This window comes from Ischnura elegans, chromosome X, assembly GCF_921293095.1.
Source record: "Ischnura elegans chromosome X, ioIscEleg1.1, whole genome shotgun sequence".
NCBI classification, from domain to species: Eukaryota; Metazoa; Arthropoda; class Insecta; order Odonata; family Coenagrionidae; genus Ischnura; species Ischnura elegans.
Window position 1 is genome coordinate 101331264 of NC_060259.1, and position 20630 is coordinate 101351893.

At 37.0% G+C, this 20630-nt stretch overlaps 1 protein-coding gene across 5 annotated transcripts in view; it reads left to right on the forward strand.

Annotated features, from left to right (window-relative positions):
• Positions 1-20429, forward strand: part of LOC124170781 (ubiquitin carboxyl-terminal hydrolase MINDY-1-like) — a 74609-nt gene extending 54180 nt beyond the window's left edge. For 4 of the 5 annotated variants that reach the window (XM_046549739.1, XM_046549742.1, XM_046549740.1 and 1 more), the window contains exons 7-10: positions 2137-2306; positions 7970-8077; positions 15242-15389; positions 20176-20429. In XM_046549739.1, the coding sequence (XP_046405695.1) occupies positions 2137-2306; positions 7970-8077; positions 15242-15389; positions 20176-20190 (441 nt within the window). In that variant the 3' untranslated portion in view covers positions 20191-20429. The remainder of the gene's footprint in view (positions 1-2136; positions 2307-7969; positions 8078-15241; positions 15390-20175) is intronic. The other variant, XM_046549743.1, reaches the window with a different exon arrangement.
• Positions 20430-20630: the final 201 nt, after the last annotated feature.

The following is a 20630-nucleotide window of genomic DNA, read 5'->3' on the forward strand; positions in this document are numbered from 1 at the left end:
GATCACTGCAAAAACGAAACGAATGTGCCAAAAATGATGAATTCGCAAGAAACAAAAAGAAAGAAATCTTACACCTAATATATGAGGGATGAGATGACTACTGGAATAAATGCACAGAAATGAGCAAAAATGACACTGAACATTTCAAGAATCGACATGACACGGGCACTCGTTATCTTGCTCAAATTGCGACCAAATCCACTGAACTTCACTTTAAGACGGTTTTAGATAAAGTTCGTTGCTTTACTTTAAATATTACAGGCTACGCGTTCTATTTTATCAAAGTGAATCTGACGTCGATCCTAATGGAATGACGAGAACGGGAGAAACGTGATACAATTGAGGCGGTCTTTAGACCGGAAAGAGTGACGTGAGTTTATCTATGAGACCACTAGGTTATTATGACGACACACGTGCACACTTGGGACTTTCTTCGAGGGCGTATGGGCTGGCTGGAGCGGGGGAGGATCGGGATTATTTCCCTGTCCTGGGAGAAGGTTTAGAGTACTTAAGTGTCAAATGGCGGGTCCGAATCCTGGTCGCCGCATCACGATCCGTCAACCGCGGGGAACTACATCCCGTGGATCCTCGGACGTTGTCGTGATGTCTTGACGAAGGTGAGGACACTTTCAAGTTCCTCGACTGCACTCTGCGCTCTCCTCTCTGGCACGCCTTCCCTGTTGTCGCGTTCCCCGACCTCCGAGATGCCGTAGGCCCGTCTGCAGCGGCCTCGTTCTTACTGCCCCCCTTGGCACGTTCACCGCGTCACCTCTGGTCTCCGTCAACTGCTTCACACTTTTAAGCGGAATCCACCCCGAGCTCACCCAATACCGGGCCTTATATACCCATTTGAACATAACAAAAGACATACAAAATGATACCAGACGAGAAAAAGAGGTCGCTCATTGCTTGCTACGATCGCGCGCCAACTTGAAGAGGGAAAAGGGCAGGACACGAATGCGGAATAAGCCGTGACGAGGCTTTTCATCACAATATATAACTGATTCAACCAAATACTTGTAACTAGATATTCTAGGGGATATAGAGTCGAAATCATATGATGATAATTGAACCCAAAAATGGTTTCACTTAAAAAGCGAGCTTGGCTAATGAAAACTATGTCATCATCATTAGTCAACAATCCTAAGATTGGTTTGACGCAGCTCTCCATTTCTCTCTCCTATCCGCTAATCTCTTCATAGCTACATATTTATTCTCTTTTACATCCTTTATAACCTGTCCGATATAACTCATTCCCTTGCCCTTTTTCCCTTCCACTTGTCCTTCAACGATTGTCTTCATCAGACCATCGTGCCTCAAAATGTGGCCAACTAAGTTGTCCCTTCTTTTGCTTAATGCTTTTAGGAGGCTTCTCTTTTCTCCTACTCTCCTTAGCACTTCCTGGTTACTCACACGGTCAATCCATTTTATCTTCATCATTCTTCGGTAGCACCACATTTCGAATGCTTCCACTCTTGACTTCTCTACTGCTGTCAACGTCCAAGCCTCGCTTCCATAGAGAAACATACATAGAAAAGTATGTACTGGCACAAAAGTACCTATTATGGTTGACTACTGGCATTTTAGCCAAGCTGGAACTTTAAATAGTGGGTAGCTAAAAAATAAAATTGCATGAGGTATATTGTATCCATAATGTGGACTACAATGCAAATTTTTCCTTTCATCAAAATAGTTTTCTCATGTGATTCAATGCGTATGCACAGTGATGCGAAAGCAGAAAGTTAAACAATGCTTTGCATTTGCTGTTGTGGAATATCTGATTTGAGAATATGGGTGTTATAATTATATCTTTTTTAATAAACAGGTGGTTATATCAATAATTCAAAAGGTAAATTATGCCATTTAACATTCGTGGGAAGGAGAGTAACACCAGAGAAAGATAGATCTGCGATAACTGTTACATAAGCTAATGTCTTATTGAAAAATCTTAAGGGAGATCTTCATACTGGAAAATGCAGAGCTTCCAAATAGCATGCACTATTTATTGCACAATTATTTTCCCTAGTTATTTATTGCCAGGCTCTGTTCTGTATACCAAACCACACTTTTATGAGGTGTGGTAAGATGACCCTCCTGTTCAGAATAGCAGCCTTAGTGCTTCAATTTTACTTTCAGAAAATTCTTTGTCAGCTTGTGATGGACCAAGGATATCTTGAAGAGCCCAATGTTGTGTGGGAGACTTTGACGAATCTCAGTGGAGATGAAATCTTCCTGGATTCTTCATTCCAAGTATCTCAACGCTCATCCAGCTTGAACGGAGATGAGGAGCAACAGATATCTAGAGAGTAAGTTGGTATATATATTATTTATTTTATGTTAAATATATAGGAAGAAACTGAAGAATTCTTTTTTCATTATTGAATACTATGGCTTTAAAATATTTATTTTATGAAATTCAATTGCATTTTGGCAATGAGACCTGCAGGAAAAATCCAACAGACCCAAAAGGCTCCATTAGCTACTTCAGACACTTCTGACACTTTCAGTCTGTGAAAAACTAAGGGGCTCTTGCACAGATGTCGATTTTGGGTATGTGTGAGTCCATTTGGATAAAGTACCATCACTTGGGGGTTTTCGTTAAAATTTCCGTTTTTGCTTGGGACTTGACTTCATTCAAGGTCTGTGCAACACTCGGTCTGAAGTGTCTTGCTTCCCCTCAGAGGTTCCCCCACCACAACCACTTTCCCCTCCACTTGCTGGACTTCTGTGTATTCAGGGGCCACCAAGTTTTGACTGAACTATTAACACTCTGTCTGGTTAGTTTTAGATGAGAGAATTCTTGTTCATTCACTTGCAGTCTTATTGATGCAAATAGGAACTAAGAGGTTTGATGACTGTAAGGCCTTCTAATAGGAATATAATGGAATTACTATGGAAACTCTAAGGCCAATGGAATTTTTATTATACCTTCAAGAGTCTTTTATGACTAGGCAACCTGTGTGAAAATTTTGTACATTGGAACCTCGTTAAAGTGATGGGCTATTGCAAGACCCCCGCCATTACGAGAGATAGCCAAAGCACCGTCAATGGACCCTATGATTAGCATGTTAAAAAATTTGTTTTTACGAGGCCCTTTTGGTGTTGACACTCGCCATAGCGAGAGTTTCCATCGCCGGAAAACCTTCACCAAGAGTCCCTTATCTCTTTAATTGCTGGTGATCTGTTAGAAATGAAGTTAACAGTTCTGAGTCTAAAATTCATGTCTTAGACTGTCGTTCGATTAGTAAGTAGTTCATTTTGGTGAAAATATTGCAGCATTAACATTCGGGAATGCTCGATCTTCTTTTGTTCCTCGGGCGGCAGAAAGCAGTCCATAGAATACCTCCACGTCCGTGAGTTGCGCGTACAGAGAGCATTTGGAGGAAGACACCATGGCCAAAGGCCCAAAACATGTCAAAGCGAGAAAATGAAAATAATAGAACAATACGTGAGTGGTGTAATCAATTTATCTACCTATTTGCTCTTCACAATTTAAAAAAACAATGAGAAGCTTAGGTCTACCGTGGTGTGGAAGGACAAACCTTCACAGCAACTGCGCCCAAGGAATGCAGAACATGAAGTGTTAGAAGCTTAAGATTAGCGTAGCTTTGTCGGGTTTCTTTTATTATTACATAAATACATTGACAAAATCCATGATGATTGATTTCAATGCCCAATAAATAGTGTAAACATGTTATTTTGCATGAATGTAAGTAACTAAAATCGCATTCATCCTGCCGCAGATAGCCAAGTCAGTTCCAGTCTGCTTTCTTATCAAAAAGTGTGTGCTGCTGCCGCTAGAAGTCTCTACGTCTGCTGATATTGCGTCTGATTGCGTGAATTTCTACAAAACTTAAATATTGCGCTAACAGACAGACAGAGTGTGGACTTAATCTATCCCATTCATGCAGGCAGACTTGAAACATATGAAGATTATTTCTACCTTTATTCCGCCATTAACCTGAAAAAGATAGAATTGCAATACTCCTGTGGAACCCTAAAATTTCATGACGCTCCTTTTGTCACCCAATTGCAGCCGCCAATCATCATTTTCACTACTACTCAGAAAGATAGAACGTATGAATTCTTGAACAGATTCCGAAGTTTTAGCCCTTAATAGTCTGATGCATTGCCATAACTGGTAGTTATGACATTTATATTTGGAGCATCCAAGAAATAGGGATAATAACAGCTCATAATGCACAGTTCAGTACGAGAGTGTCTGATGCTGGGACTGTTAAAATCGACTTCTTGATGCCTCGGCATATAGCGTCCTGAATAATTACATATGATTTGATGATAGATTGCAAGTGAATATGATCATTAGTGAATTAAATGTTCAAAAGTGTGATTTAAACGGCTATCATGCAGCAATTTTCGCCTCTCGGCAGAAACAGCCGTAGTGATGCCTGTTGAGTGGTTTTTTTGTGGTGATGTGATTGCCTTTGGTAACAACAACAACTCACTATAGCGACAGATTTCTCTTTTCCCAAGAGCTATCATTATAAGGGGCTTCCACTGTATATGATTCAAGAATTTCTTTTGAAAACTCCAATAATTTTCAAATGTGGTTCTGAATGAATGTTGAATGATTCTCATTATCAGCTCATAAAAATTACTTGCACATGTATGGAATATTTTGATGTTTACAGCTTTTGAAGTGCACCATTTGACCCTACTGATTTTGAATTATTCTTGAAACACTGCTTAGATTTTTTATTATGAAATTTTATGATTTTGAACAAGTTCAGATTTAGGTCAGTTGTCATATCCATGGTAGAATGGGGTTCAGAATGGGGTGAATTGAGGAAAGAGTGCATTTAGGGGGCAATTCTTGGAGACAAACACAAACCTAGGCCTATGCTCTGCTGAAGGTAACAGGTGGTCCGAGCCACTGCACCACATCTGCTCATATATTGTGAACCGATCAAAATCTACTCATTCAAGATTGCATACGTATTAATTTGCCTTTATTTTGCTCTGTAGAATGTTTGGTACTCTTAATTTTCAGAAAGGCCATCGACATGGTAGGTGGTGGGCTGTCATAAGCAGTGAAATTTACTAGCTCTCACCACCGATATTGAATCATATACAGGCATCCCCCGAGTTACGTAAGAGATGCGTTCCGGGAGACTCTGCATAAGTCGAAATTTACGTAAGTCGAACCTTTGCGTTAGTGCTTCAGAAATTGCGATCGGCGCGGTGAAATTCTCAGCGGAGAAATGCGCGGTAAATTCTCGGTGAAGTTTCATTCAATTCACTGCGATATTCATGAACTCTACAGCGTATTCTTACGTTATGAGATACAAAATCGATAAACATTAATATAGTCTGGGAGTTGCATCTCGAGCATTGCCAATCAAAATGCGTAATATTATTCTCAGAGTTGACTGATCGCGTGGATTTGGGAAAGTACGGTATCTCAACGCTACATTACTAAACTGAATACTTAAATTGATTCATAATGTTATACTGCGATCTAAGGGCCCAAAGAATGCATCGTCTACCAACCTATAAACACTATATCTTCTGCCTTTTATATATTACGTTGATCGATGAATCTGGTGGTTTCACTGTCACAGTTAATACACGTAGAAGGGGTGTCTAGGATTACGAGCAAATAACACACAAAAAATACCAGTAACTTACTTTATTCTTAGATACATTCACACGCACATACACTCAATCTTTCACGCACGGAAATATACTTTCATTCTCTCATATCTCAATAAAATAACGTGAAAATATCATCATTTGAATATTTACTTCGCTGGAAACATCGAAGAGTATTTCCAAAGCACGAAGCTAATTAAAATTGAGCTTTTATTCAGTCAACTCCGTCATTAACGTGCAACTAAGTTAGTGGGGAAAAGCTTTCAATGACGCAATATTCATTTACAGTTGCACACAATACGAGAGAACGAGAAAATGCAGCTTAATAAAATTCTCCGCCAGAAACATGTACGTAAACAATTACGCAATTAATATCGTGTGTCAACTTTTTCTTAACTTTTTCGCGGCGTTCATTGCCAACACTCAAAATTTCAATGCCGTTACGTGGGTAATAAACAATTATTTTCCGCAATAAATATTTCTGCTTGAACTTCATTTTATTTTAATTCCACAGATGGAAATGTCCAAACTTAAGGATACAATTTTTAAATAGTTGAAAGTCGGAGTTCGGGTATGCATGCTGTATAACAAGTTGTATCGTACAGGAATGAGCGCAACCACTTCCATCGCTAGAACTGCAAATTTTTACGTTGATTGCTGACATGGGATTTATAAGCGATTTTTCTACAGAAATTAATGAAAATTCCTTCGAGGAATGACAAAAATGGGTCACTTTGTTATTTTTAACACGTAAAAAACTCGATAACTATTCGATATTTTTTTCTACCATAGGATGTACGAGCGAATATCTACTTCTTCGAGGTCGCATTCGAAAATTAACGTAATCATTTGAAATACGGTTATCGCTTACGTAAGTACGGATTTACATAAGTCGAGACATACGTAACTCGGGGGATGCCTGTACTAATCTTAACTGCATCAAACCAGTGTTAATACGACACTAAATGGAAAACATGTAAATGAGCTGTATGTCTTGTAACCCTTCGGAGATTTTCGAGTTGGTATGTGCTGTAATTTTGTGTGGGAAAAAGACAAGGCCGTGTGCTAGGTTAATAGCACTGTAGGTAGTGATGCAAGGAGGTAGTTACGCAAGTACACCAACACAATTTAATAGCCACCATAGAAAAATGGCAGAGGTTAAGTTTGCATCATTAGGTTTATTTCTGTCTCATTGGTCAAGGATTTAAGATTCCTTTTCATAGTAAAAAAGCATTTCTGGTCTTAAGATTTTCAAAAATGTGAGTTCATGCTTAAGTGAGTACAGAAAAATTCAAGTGTATCAAATTGAGCTTTGAATCCTGCCTTGTAAGGTTTTATACCAACCAGGGCATAAAAATGTGTCAGTAAGTTATCATTGAAGTCACAAAATAACAAAAGTTTACCAGCATAACTATTAAATATATATAGCCTGAATACCATAACTAAGTTCATTTTTGAAAAAAATAAAATGCATTTGATGATTTGCGGACAATTAGAACACCAATATGAGTTCATTTAGGCCTGAAAATCAAAATCCTCACCCTCATAGTGTGTATTCAGGGGGAGTGAGCACTTGTAGGAGCGTATTTGAGTAGATGAGTGCTCAGGCAAGTAGCAGCTGGAAAGACTGCTCTGAGAAATGACTGAGTGCTCGTACTGAGCTGCTACGTAATGGACTTATTCAGGGGGAATTCCACAGCTTTCCAAGTGAGAAACCCAGAAGAATCACAGCGTGCCGCTAATTCCACAGCTGTTGTGGTAGTGCTCACTCTGCCGGATTCTAATCATATATTTAACTTTTCAAGATAATTTTTTTTAACCAAAAAAGTGTGATGATATAACCAGAATTTATAATTCACTGCAACACCCCCACCTCTAATGTCTCTTTGATATAAATGTACACCAAGTGTCATTCCATTGCACTTAATTTCCTCACAAAGCAACCAGTGCTCAGTTAATAGCAGTGCTTTGCAATATTTTGCTTGAAGGAGTATTCCAAGATCTGTTTTTTTGTTCCTAATTGATTTGGTATTTTAACTTTTTCTTTGAATAATTTAATTACTTTTTGTTAACTTCATGCTATTTTAATTATAGGTAATTGATGAAGGAAATATATTTATTTTATTATCGATGAATGATGTATATTTTTGTTTCGCGTCCGTTTCAAAATACTTAAATAATGATTGTAAATTGGCTGCTTACTTTAAATTTTACTTTTGTTAACTAGTGATGGAAGTTTTTGTGTTATTAGAGCCAGCATAATCAACTTATGCCTCCCAGGTAAAATTAATTAAAGGATTTTTGTTATTTGATTTTTCTCTTTTTTCTGTTTTGCTATTGATGGATCCAACAATAGCTTCTTGATGGCACTTACATTGCAAGATGAGCAGAGTAAGCAACAGAACAAAGAATTTGATTGGGGTGCATATGGGAATGCTCTTGGTACCATTGGAATAACTTCCGAGTAAGTTGAATACATGTCAGCTTGATTTCTGCCCCTCTCCTTTCCTGACTCACATTTTGACTCATCCAAAGTGGAGATCACTTAATCCCATGTCTGGCGTGAATTCACACCAGCTCCTGCTAAAACTCTTCATGCATTCACATGGAAATGGTTGTGGATTCCTGGATAAATTTCTCTTACATTTTTAACTATGTGCATTTTAATTCACTACTAATGGTTGTCCTAATAACACAGCCCTTTCCCAGTTCCCACCATACACCTAAAATAATAGCATATATACATATGTAAGCTTACCTAGTAAAAACACCATAGAAAATACTTTTTACAATCTTGTGATTAGTATGTACGAGACGTATCCAGAAAGTACTGTTTTGCAAAAAAAATAAAGAAAACAATTTTTTAGGATCAAAATTTTATGAAATTATGTTAGAATATTAAAAGTATTGTTCAACTACTTTTCTACATAGTTCTTTCATTTTTTGTGACTTTTGTAGAGGTTGACCACCTTATCTAGTCTTTCCTCACCTTATGACACAGTCAATGATGACAGCCATCGTAGCTCAAATTGTTTGTATTACTAAGTGCTGGCTCCAACTCCATGTGCTTCAACAAGTGGTAGTAAAGATGGTACGATGTCTGGACTACATGGTAGATGTTTGAATTTCTACTAACCAAGGTACCAAAGTAGGTTTTGAGCCCTTTGGTTTTGTGGATATCAGAAAGCACTTTGAAAGACCATCGGGAACAAACCTTGAGATAACGTTGACGATCTGAGACAATTTCATGTAGCACTTTCAGAAAATTTGTCAGATGTCATTGTCATTGTGAAGCATCTGTTGTCAAGAATTTTTTCATCAGCTCTCATTGCAAGATCATCATTAACAACAGAAGGTAGCACTAAGCCTAGACATGAACATTCGTTCATCCATTATTAAACTTTTGAGACAGTTTTTCAGTATTTCACTGTTAACATTTTCACTATGAACTTGAATTTGATGTCAAATTTTTGCCAGCCTTATGTTCCTTCATGTCAAACATTTTTATTGCTGACAGAAGAGAAAATACATTACAGAAAGCAACCTAAACGGTTTTGATTTTAGCCAATAAACGAAGGGATCTGGTGCTTATATACGGAGCACCGACTGCAGTGCTCATGTGGCACTAGAATGAAATGGTACTTATTTTCTGGATAAGCCTCGTATTTTAAGATATCCTTATAATATGAAAAGCTAACCTTTACATCAATACATTATTTAATGCTGATAAGGGCCTCTCCAAATTCCAGTCAATAATATTGATGCCAATTCATTCCAATTATTGCTGGCACCTATGAATAGTGTCCGGTCACCATCATGGATATTTAAAAAAATTCAGGACCTAAATGAATGATTGGCTAATGGGCCACTCTTGATTTTATAAGTTTTCATGAAGTTACAGTCATATAAAAAATCACCAAAAATGGTCATTATGGTGAACATGGGGAATATAGTCAATTTTCAAATGACTATAATTTGGACAATGATGAGACTTTGATGTTCAAAATTTCTTTATTGTAGTGTGGCTTCATATTATTTTCACCAATTGGTTAGAAAATAATTTTGAGTGGAATGGAATCTAAAGGTTAAGTTTACAAATTGGTTACAAATCAAAAACTATTCTATGAACTTTTTTATACAGCCATGGAAAATTCTATAAGAACAATAATTAGCTTGATATGTAGTACTTAATTTTGTTAATAGCTACATTTTTGTATAGCAACAACCTCTAATATTGTTACTTTTCTGTTAAGTATGAATTAGAAGTATGAAAAAGGTAATATCTAAAAAAACTTAAAAATGCACAATGAGAGAAAAAGTTATTCCAAAAATATTTGTACCACTACTATCACTCAGCAGAAAATAGGTTTCCTTTGCAGTCGGTTGTTATTCTTTGGGCAAAGAGAAAATTCAAGCAAGGTAAAAAACATTCATTTTTCATCATTTAAATATTCAATGGTTTAGTAAGTGTCCTACTCAAGCGTGTCTCATGATGGCCTCAATTATGTGGAATTGGAGTGCATTAGATGGTATCATATGCACATTGGAAGCATTCCTTTGAATTCTCCTTCACCTATCTTAACCAAACGACAAAATACCCAGTGGAGGACCACGGAGAGCTCTCTGCATTGGAGAACAATGCAGTCAACTGATAGAATCGATAGATTTTGCATTTAAATACAATAGGGAAGTGCACTAATTTTTTTATTGCCGAATTTGAATGTTTAGCCTAAAAAAGAAATATTAGTATAGCCGCTTTTATTTCCTGCATCTGTGGTATGCAATTTAGAACGTTTTGAATATCGGAAAATTTCATGTTGCGCTGAAACACAGTGCCTCCATCTTGATTGAGATGTGACGTCACAAGGCAGTGTACGCAGTGGAGTATCGCTGTATTCCGTCACCTTCTTTAGCGTGGCGAGAGTTTCCAGGAATCGGTGGAGTTTACTTCCTAAAAATGTCGGCTAGTACAGAAAACATGCATTAGAAAAAGAATTATAAATGATTTTTTGTTCCAAATTGCATCTCGACGTCGAAACGAAAGACTGGAGAAGATTCATTCCCGTGCCTAAACACAAGCCATACGGAATAAATGGTTCATGGCAGCTCCTGACTCTTACCTATCGATAATATTCTGTTTTGAAGATCATTTTAAGGTATTGTAAGATCTAATTGATATTTATATTATAATAATTACTTAATAGCTACCTCATTCATATCAGAAAGTGTGTTAAGTCAAAATATAGCATCTTTTGCGTAGACCTATGTAATATGTAAACTGAAAATAGTTTGGTTAAAGAATTGTGCCCTTATTGAATTTTCTTACATATTTGTACAAAAAACTTAATTCCATAATCCATTGTCTTTCAAATTGTCCTATTTATTTTCGTCTGCAGATGGAAGAAAACTTCGAATATTTTATGCAATACAAATTGATGGGAGGTAATATTAAGCTCAGGGCCAAAGTTGGAACAATTCCCAGGATATTTGACTGCCAAAGTGACAGGAAGAGAGCTAGGAAACTCCAGCCAAAGTCGGTCATAGAGAAGCCACACAAAAATGGTGATAAAGGATCTGATCCTCGAGGAAAATGTCATTGAAAATGGCCCTTCGGATTTGTGCGCAGCCAATCGCGTTGTCACCTTAAGATTCCTGTGTATTGCAGTAAACATACATAAGAGTGGGTTAATATTAATAATAAGTCTGCAATAACTTAATATTGCAGCAATATCTATGACATTACATAGGATAAGGTGTTGATACAAAACCACTCACTACTTAGCCTTAACGCCTCACATTTCAGGAGCGTTGAACATGTCCTCCTTTTTCAAAAATTCAGTGACCATAAATACATCAAAATTTGGTCAATCATTGGAATTTTCCTTCTCCCAACCAATATTAACTTTTCTTGAACCTATCCTGGACAGCGAACCACAGCAACAACCAGCCAGTAGGGAAATACAGCTAACATCCCATGATTCTATTTGCGAAGGGCGAATGTTCTGGCCGGCGTGAATACATACACAACGAATAAGTCTTGCAGCAAACGTCTGAAATAGGTCTATTAGTTTGACTCAGTTCTTACAAAAAAATGTTTTGGCATGATAAACGGCATTGTGCCACAGTATAAATACCCAGCAAAAAATAAATACCATCATCTATTTGTTAAAGATTCAATGTGCAATTGGCACTACTCTTTCCAAACTTGGAGTGGACACGTAAATGAATATTAATATATTACGCAATGATGAAATCATGTACGCAAAAGAAAAGCAGCCACATATATATTCTGAAGATATTTTATGACAGGAAAAAAATGGATATCCTCAAATTCAGTAATTTTTCCATGCAAGAATAGTGGTAGAACTAAACGGCGTAGAAGCTGCCTTCTGCTACTGCCTTGTGACGTCATGGCCAATATTCAAAATGGACACCTGTTTTAGCGGCCTTTGAATTTTTCCTTATTTCAGACGCTTATCTTGAATCAAGTATACACTACTAGGATTTAAACTGTGGTTTTACGACATTTTATTATTCTGAACTCTAATTTAAAACTGTGTTTGGTGCATTTGATACACTAGTGTACTTCCCTATTGAGTTCGAAGACGTAATGTCTTTACTAGGAGGGCAAATGAAATTGCCAGAACTCTTTTCTCTAAGCGTTGAGAAGGATATGATTCCTTTGAGATGCCCTTGACTAAGGACAATATGGGAAAGTAGTAGCTGTAATTGAGGTAGGGTTAACAGTAACTGAATTATGAAGAAGAATTAATTCAAATAAAAGTAGCATATATGTAGTGCGAGTAGAAATGCTCTTAGGAGGGTGGTAAGACGTTAGAAAATCAGAAAAGAGGAGGAGACCTATTGTTTGAGCAGAAATGGTGCCCTCGAGTTTGCATAAGAAAAGCTAAATTACAGAAAGGGATGCTGAAAACCTAATTTCATCATTACTGTTCTGGCTCATTTCTTCATTGTTTTAAACTTGATTTTTACTTAATTACCACACTTGGAGAGCTATTAGAATGCTATCATGAATGAAAATTTTTGAGGATGTTGGAGCAAAGCACCTATTGACAGCCCATAATTAAGAAAAAAAAGTAATTTTATTGCAGCCAAACTTCAGTAAAAGCTAAATATGCATGTCTTCTCTAATGCTTCAAGTTTCAATTTCCAATCTGATACAACCAAAGAACTGTTATCAATTTTGGAAAATTTAGGCAGAACAGAACTGAGGCATTGCATAATGTTGTTTGTGGTATCTTTATTTTCGGTAAGTCCACTGCAGTTTTAATTTATAATTGATAATCAAGTTATCAAGTGAATTTTCTTTATATCACATGCTTGAGTAACCTATTAAAATTTCATGTACCATAATGTGGAATAAATATATATTATTATTATTATTATTTATTCTGGCCAAAATGAGTTTTTATGAAGTTGATTACATAATAATGCTATGGACATATGGATGGCAACGACACCAAGAATGATGAATTTACCTCTGCTCATTAGCAAGAGGCTTTAAATGATGAATTCTCTATAGCAAAGGTGATTACTCATGAATAAATTATTTATTTGTTTAAGTGTTCTTCAGGTGATGATTTAAAAAATACCTCCCAAAATTCATTGAAAGAAAATAATGATTTTTAAATAGTATATTTAAGAGTGCTGCAACCAAACTTAAGTAATTGAAGTCTCTGGAAAATTTCTGTTGGAATCTTCATCCAGTTCCCTTTCATTTTCCATAGCTTTTGATCTTAGAATATTTCTGCTGCACAACTCTTCATCTTATTATTACCTTTTCATCGCTATGTCTTTGTTTTCTATCATCAATTCTCTATTTTTGTACCTTAGTGTTATACATCTTATTCTTCTATCCTTACCATCCTATATACAGCTTCTACTTTTCTCATGGTTCTCATGATTCATGGTTTTTTTCTTGACAACTTTTCTTCTAGTAAGAATTTCTCTGTAGTCCGCTTAAAATGTTTTGTTAACACTGTCACTGATTTCTTCATCACATCTCTCCTCTTCTATTTTGTTCCCTCCTGCTTCTTACAATTATGGTGTCATCAATTAAAATTTTAAAATTAAAAATTCTTTAAAACTAAGTTGTCTTCACTGTCAATATCTGTCCCGGCGTAGCTTCTACAATCATCTTCCAGGTTCCTGAATCTTTTTTTCACTAGAATTTTATCAATTTTGAATCCTCTTAGATTTGCTGGCATTCTCCATACATATCTTATTTGCATGGGATTCAAGGAAAAATGAAGTGGCAACCACTAGCCTATGTTCTGTGAAGAATTCAAGTTGCTTTCCTCCTTTTTCATAATGACTTTCCAATCCATATTCTCTGGCTATTCTTCCACCTTGACCTTTGCTGATAATGGCATTCGAAAAACCTAGAAAAATATGGGTTTATCACTTCCTACCTGCTTGATTACTTCTGTGCTATCTTGGAGACACTCTCCTCTTCTTCACCTGTATAATTTTCTATGATAACCATCTTTATATTTTCATTAAATTGCAGGAAGCTTTTCACATGCGACTCAGCACTCTAACTAAGCCTTATCCCCAGTCTAATATTACCAGTAAGCAATCCTGTATGGTTGCAATGACATTGTGTTTTAATTCTTCTGCATTACATCCTTCTTTACTTGTTTGATGTATTTTATTTGATGGGTTCCCTGTTTGTTCATCAACGTGTCCCTAAACAATTGTCTTCATCAGGCCATCATGCCTCCGGATATGGCCAATCAGATATCTCTGTGTTCTTCTTGAGGTTTTTTATGAGGCTCCTCTTCTCCCCTACCCATCTTAGGACTTCCTCATTGCTCATTCAGTAGATCCATATGATCCTCTTCATTCCTTTGTAGCACCGCATTTGGAAAGCCTCCACTCTTTATTTCTATGCCACCATCATTGTCCATGGCTCACTTATGTAGAGAAGCATACTACAGATATTAATTCACTCTTAGGAAAGAGGCAAGGGTAAAGGTCTTTTTCCTGTAACTAAGTTTCCAGAAATTTCAATAAAATTAGGGCAAATGTTGTATTCCTGGCTCTCAGAATTATTGCACAATTAAAGAAGAGCCGAAAATATTCTTCACCTTCCCCTTGCCCATTTTTCCCACTCTACGGATATAAATTGGTGCGCGCATCCATCAACCTTGAAGAAATCTCAGGCAGGGGGGGGGGTAGCCTAAGCTCTTTTATCATCAAGTTGCCGGCAACTCTGAAGGCATTACCAAATCAAATGTTTTGCCACTCATAACTCCAATGAGCTGTTAAGGGCCTCTGAGAATATGCGTTTATTAACCTGAGAAAGCCTTGGTGAATTTTGTGCTGTTAGTACATATATATATGTTCCATAGTAGTATATATTCTGGGAATTCAAAATTTGAGGATCTCAGAACATTGCTTGACGTTTCCGCAACATGAATTAATAATGTTGCCATGGACTTGCACGCAATGTATCAACCACGTTAACATTACAATATGACATTTGGCATATTACTACAGTATTTCTGCTGCTGGGGTCTGTATCTCCAGTCTGATATTAATCCGGATTTGAGGATGGTGATTTGCATTCATGTATTTTAATTATGAACTTGCTTAATTCCTACAGTGAGGAGTTGGCCAAGTCCTTACAAGTCTTGGAGCAGAAGAAAACCGCTAGCCATTTGGAAACAGCATCTGCTGATGAGTCTAGATCATCATCAGCTAAGTCATCTCCGAGTAATGAGGAGGAGCCTCCCAAGGCCCGTGGGTGGAAGGTAATAGTATTTTGGCATTTTGTGTTATTTAATAGTGCTCTGTTCTTAAGAGTAATATATCTGTATTGAACGTTGGTTTAACTATGAAAAGCATATGAGGATTGAATTTTAGCTGTGGTGAAAGCGTGTTGAGCGACAACATTTGGAAAATTTCTCTCTGGTAAACACTTCCCTTTGCCACATTTGTGTGTCCAAGATAAAGACCAAGGCGACTCTTCATATGAAAGGAAAGCGTATGGAGCATGGAACCTATGCTTGTATCGGGAATTCTTTGAGGAAAAATTATGAAAATTGAATATTGGTGGGATAATTTGATGTCTGGTCATAAGTTTCCAAAGTTTTAGTTGAGTTAATAATTTCACTGCTACCATTTGCTACTCTTCTTGTAAATGCAGGAATCAAACTGTAATAGAGTAATTGCATTGCTGTTATGGAGAGTGTTGATCAATAAGTATCTTTTGAAATGCTGGGGATTACATTAACCCTTTCACTGCTGTGGACGTACCTAGTACGTCCGCACGACAGACTGCGGTGGACGTACTTTTTCGTTCCTCCCTGCCATACGGTCAGCACTTCCACGAAGCACTTCGAAGGGACCCACTAATCCAGGACCCTTTCCTCGACGAACACACCCACGCAAGACCGTCTCATCGGCCCTACCAGCGGGGGCCCTACCTCCGGAAAAGTGACCGCTCTGACTGCAATTTGAAAATCAATCAATCAATCTGATCATCACAATATGATTGTTTTCGTCGCACTCCTGCCAATCAAGCAATAAAGTACGTCTTTGAACCGTGTTTCTGCGATGAAAAATAATGATTTTGTTAACTTTGATATAATGGCCATTTTCCGGTTGTCCGCAGCCACGTTTTATTGCAAAGTTAACAAAATCGTTATTTTTTATCGCAGAGACACGGTTCAAAGACGTACTTGATTGCTTGATTGGCAGGAGTGCGATGAAAACTATCATATTTCGATGATCGGATTGATTGATTGATTTTCAAATTACAGTCAGAGCGGTCACTTTTCCAGAGGTAGGGCCCCCGCTGGTAGGGCCGATGAGACGGTCCTGCGAGGGTGAGTTCGTCGAGGATAGGGTCGGGGATTAGTGACCCTTCGGAGGGTGTACCACACCCATCCTGGAAGTACCTGCTCCATGGGCCCAGGAGACGCATTTTAACATTTTCGCCGCATGTGAGGAGAAGGTTTCCGGAGATTGAACAGCAGTGAAAGGGTTAATCAATGCGACTGGCGTTCATTGATGTGGTGTTGTGTGGTGTTGAGGGAGTGGCTGGAGAAACACCATTGGAGGGTGGGAGACGGCACAATAGCAGATTGAGAAGGCCAAGAGTGTGAGCAGGAAAATTTTAGAGCATGGGAGCGTGTGGGAGGAGGGGAATGGTCTAAGAGAAAAATATCAAAACTGTGTTTAACACATTCAAATTTATATGGTTCCAAGGGACCACGTTATTCTGACATTTTATCTTGGTACAGGCCAATTTTTTGTCGTAAGGCATTCCTATACATTGACATAGCTTGAAGGAAATCAAGAATCAATTTTTCAATCATCAATTCTAATAGAACTAAAAAGTCACATTTTTCCGCTCTCACCTTAAGGATAATAGTTTAAAATATCTTGTTATAGATCTTAAGTTCCCTCAAAGGGCCTTCAGTATAGAAAAAAATACAATAAGCAATATATTTTACATTTACGTTCTTAATGTACAGGTAGCATTTTTTACTTATAACGACATCATATAATGTCATTTAAGCTCTCTGATGAAAGAAAATGATAATAAATCAACATAAACTTTAGCACTTGGTATCAAATTAGGTCAAGATTTTTGGGAAACTTGCGGAAAAATACTGTTTAATGGTTTCAAAAATACTATGCACTATTTTATAAAAGAGTATGAGAGGGAAATCCAAAGAGATATTTAGAGCTTACAATTATAAATCAGAAATAGGATTGAATTGAGTTAATAATCTAGAAATTCCATGAACCATAAAATACATGAGTGAAATTCGAAACTGAAGTTTACTTATCAGCATGATGTTGCCCCTAATAAGGATGGTACCATGATAGCATTTCGAAAGTCTTCAAAAAATTTACATTTGATAGGATTTGCAAAATATTCATTATGGAGATTTTGATGCTTAACCAATGCAGTAGAATCATGATTTAATGTTTTTCAGGGGGGACAAAATTCAAAACACTAAATGCGGAAAAGCACTAAATGAGGACCTACCATTGTTTTCAGGTTTTAGGGTCTGTAATGATTAGAATGGCTTCCTATGAATAAAAAATAAAATATTAAGTAACTAAAAGGTGCTACATGCAGAAAAAATCATTTATTAAATGTTCTCTTCCTAATGAAGGTTGGATAATACTTTTCAAGAAACAGCTAAATAATGGGTAGTAAATTTCAGTAATGAGAGGATGATGTTTTTAGAAAATTATTACCTACATTAGCATAAAAGTAGGGATGTATGGATCCAGGATAATTTTCGGATCCGGGTCGAATACTTGATTACTTGAGAGAGGACACATGGGGGGGGGACATTGTTTAGGGAAGGTGGGGGAAGCGATGTGGAGGCGAAGGGGTTTAGATGAAGGGGAGGTGTGAACTTTGAGGAACCCTCTCACCAACTTGAGTTTCTGGCTGGCTTGAGTGTGTCCGCTCATTTTTTTCCAGTCGCAGTGGGAAGTAGACAGGTCTAAAGGCTATCTCAAGAAAATGGATATTCAGGTGACAGCAATATAACCACTATGAAAATATCCGGAAATGTCACAGAAAAATTTTGCTTAGCACAAACACTGTATAATAATATTTTTTAAATATAATCCGATATTTCGGGGTCCAAATAGCACAAAAAAGCTGTGTAATAATGACCCAAGGTGATATCACTTGGAAAATCTTGAAAAAGCCACTGATTTTCCAAAACCCACAGAAAAAAGTTTTCGACGGAAACTGAAACGGAGCGCACTACACGACGGCTAGAAAGCAACTGCAGAGCGGAGAAAAGGAAGCAAGTGGAAAGAGAGGCGCGTAGTCCCGTTACGCCCATTCATCTGAGACCCAAGGCCGTGACAGCCCTCGGCTGTCATCCGCACTGAATGGGTTAATTGGCCAGCTTTACCATCTTCTCTTTGAATTATTGGTCCAATCAAAGTTAACCCGTATTCCATTGTTTCTTGATACATTCTGTTTACGGTGGAAAATAAAAATATGTCCATGGTGTTTTTACTTTACCGACACTAATTCAGCTCTTTTATTACTTCTAGTAATTTTTTTAAAGCCTGATGAAGTGTGATTTTTTTGTGAAAAGGTGTTAAAACTACAGAAAATCGTGAACCTCTAGTTGACATTGTACTTACCAAAAATTCTCTTTGAAAAATTGTTGTGGAATTAAGGTACAACACCCTTGAGAAAAGCCTCTTGCTGAGACAAAGAGCTGACTGGTCTATGAAAATTTTCTGTTTGGTATTGGCAATGCAGAAGATCGTAATCATTTTCATCATCCAGATCCTCCAAAGAATGAAGGAAAAAAATTTATTTCAGGCACATTGTCATTTACATGAAATCTGTTTCTCAAAAACTATTTTGCATTAAATATAATGAGATGGTTATTTGAACAGTTACGTTAGAGTAATTTTTAAAATCTATTTCCAAAGCAGGTGCACGCTAATGTGTATACAAGTACCAATAACTATTGATTTTTGTAATTTAAATAAGATGATATGTAACAAATTCCGTACGTGCATTGTGGATATACATAGGTCCCATCATATCCATTTTGTTTCCATCAGTTTCTCATGTCCTGTATTCTTTATATCTATATTTATAGATAGGAAACTTTTCCTTTGAAACCATTTTGCCAGAATCTTAGTATGTGTGCACATGTTTTATTAGTTTCAAAAATATTGATCTTTAAATTCATGTAAATAAAGCTTTTCCATTATATCGTGCATTTTTCCATCAATTTGTTGAGTTCTGTGAAATAATTCTGATTCATTCACACAACTTCATAAGTAGTGGTTTATTTCCCCCGGAATGGACAAAAGCTGATTTTGTTGTCTGTTTTGAAATTACTGCTTTAGCCACAGTGGCAGTGCTGTTTGTCGATCCAATTTATGGCAGTGGAGTCAATGAAATATGGAACCTATCCTATAGTGTAATGTTTCTAATCCTGCCGCGTGAATGGTGGTGAAATATACAAGAATTTCCATGAGGAAAAATTCCCCTGGACCAGGAATCAAACCACGGACCTTTGGCTTTCTGGGCCAATGCGCAGACCATCCTTGTTGCCATCCTTGATGGACCGCGAGGGCCTAGCAGCTAGTACCATGAGCCTCGGTACAATTGCCATGGGAATTAAAGAACCTGGATTGAACATAGTGGTCTGCCCATTGGCCCGGAAAGCCAAAGGTCTGTGGTTCAATTCCCGGTCCAGGGGATTTTTTCTCATGGCAATTCTCGTATACCATCCTATAGTGTTGTCCTTTGGGAAATGTGCTGCTCCAAAAAGGCTGCAGGTTCGTCTTTCTGCATGTCATAAAAATTTGAAATGAAATTTCCTGTTGAAATCAAATCCATCAAAAAAAATTCTTCCAATTGTATTGGATAAGTGGTATCGTTATATGATGAAAGTATCGCAGGCTTAAATTTTAATCCAAAATGTTAGGGGTCATCTTATGTTCCAGAAAATATGGTATGTGTGGTATTTTCATCATTTAAATTTGATCACAATTTCATATTTTTATCAATTGCTTTTTTTCTTACAGTGCATTATCTGTTGAGTGAAACAAGAGGAATAAGAAGAACTGCAAAATACCAAAGGTCTTTCAAATTCCATGGATGCTCTTGTCGATGCATAATATGTCATTAAGTCAAGGAGTTATCGTTGGTGTTTTAAGGTACAAAGAAAGTTCAGAATTATCCATTTGTGATTTAAATTTCAGTATGCCAATTGTATTTTTAAAAATATTTTATGAATAAGTGTTTTTGATGTTCAAACCAATAAAAATTAAAAAAAATATTTTTTTGAACTTGTTGTAACTTTTCCATCTTGTCAGTATCACTGAAAAATTCTGTCAGTCAAGCATATAGGTTCATTTGCTGCATAATGAAACCCATTAGGCAGGGACTTAATGTAAACGCTGAGATGGGGTAGTTGTACAGACTGTCATAATATGTTTAATCATCTAAATTGTAGCTGCTTGTATACTAAATCTTCGTC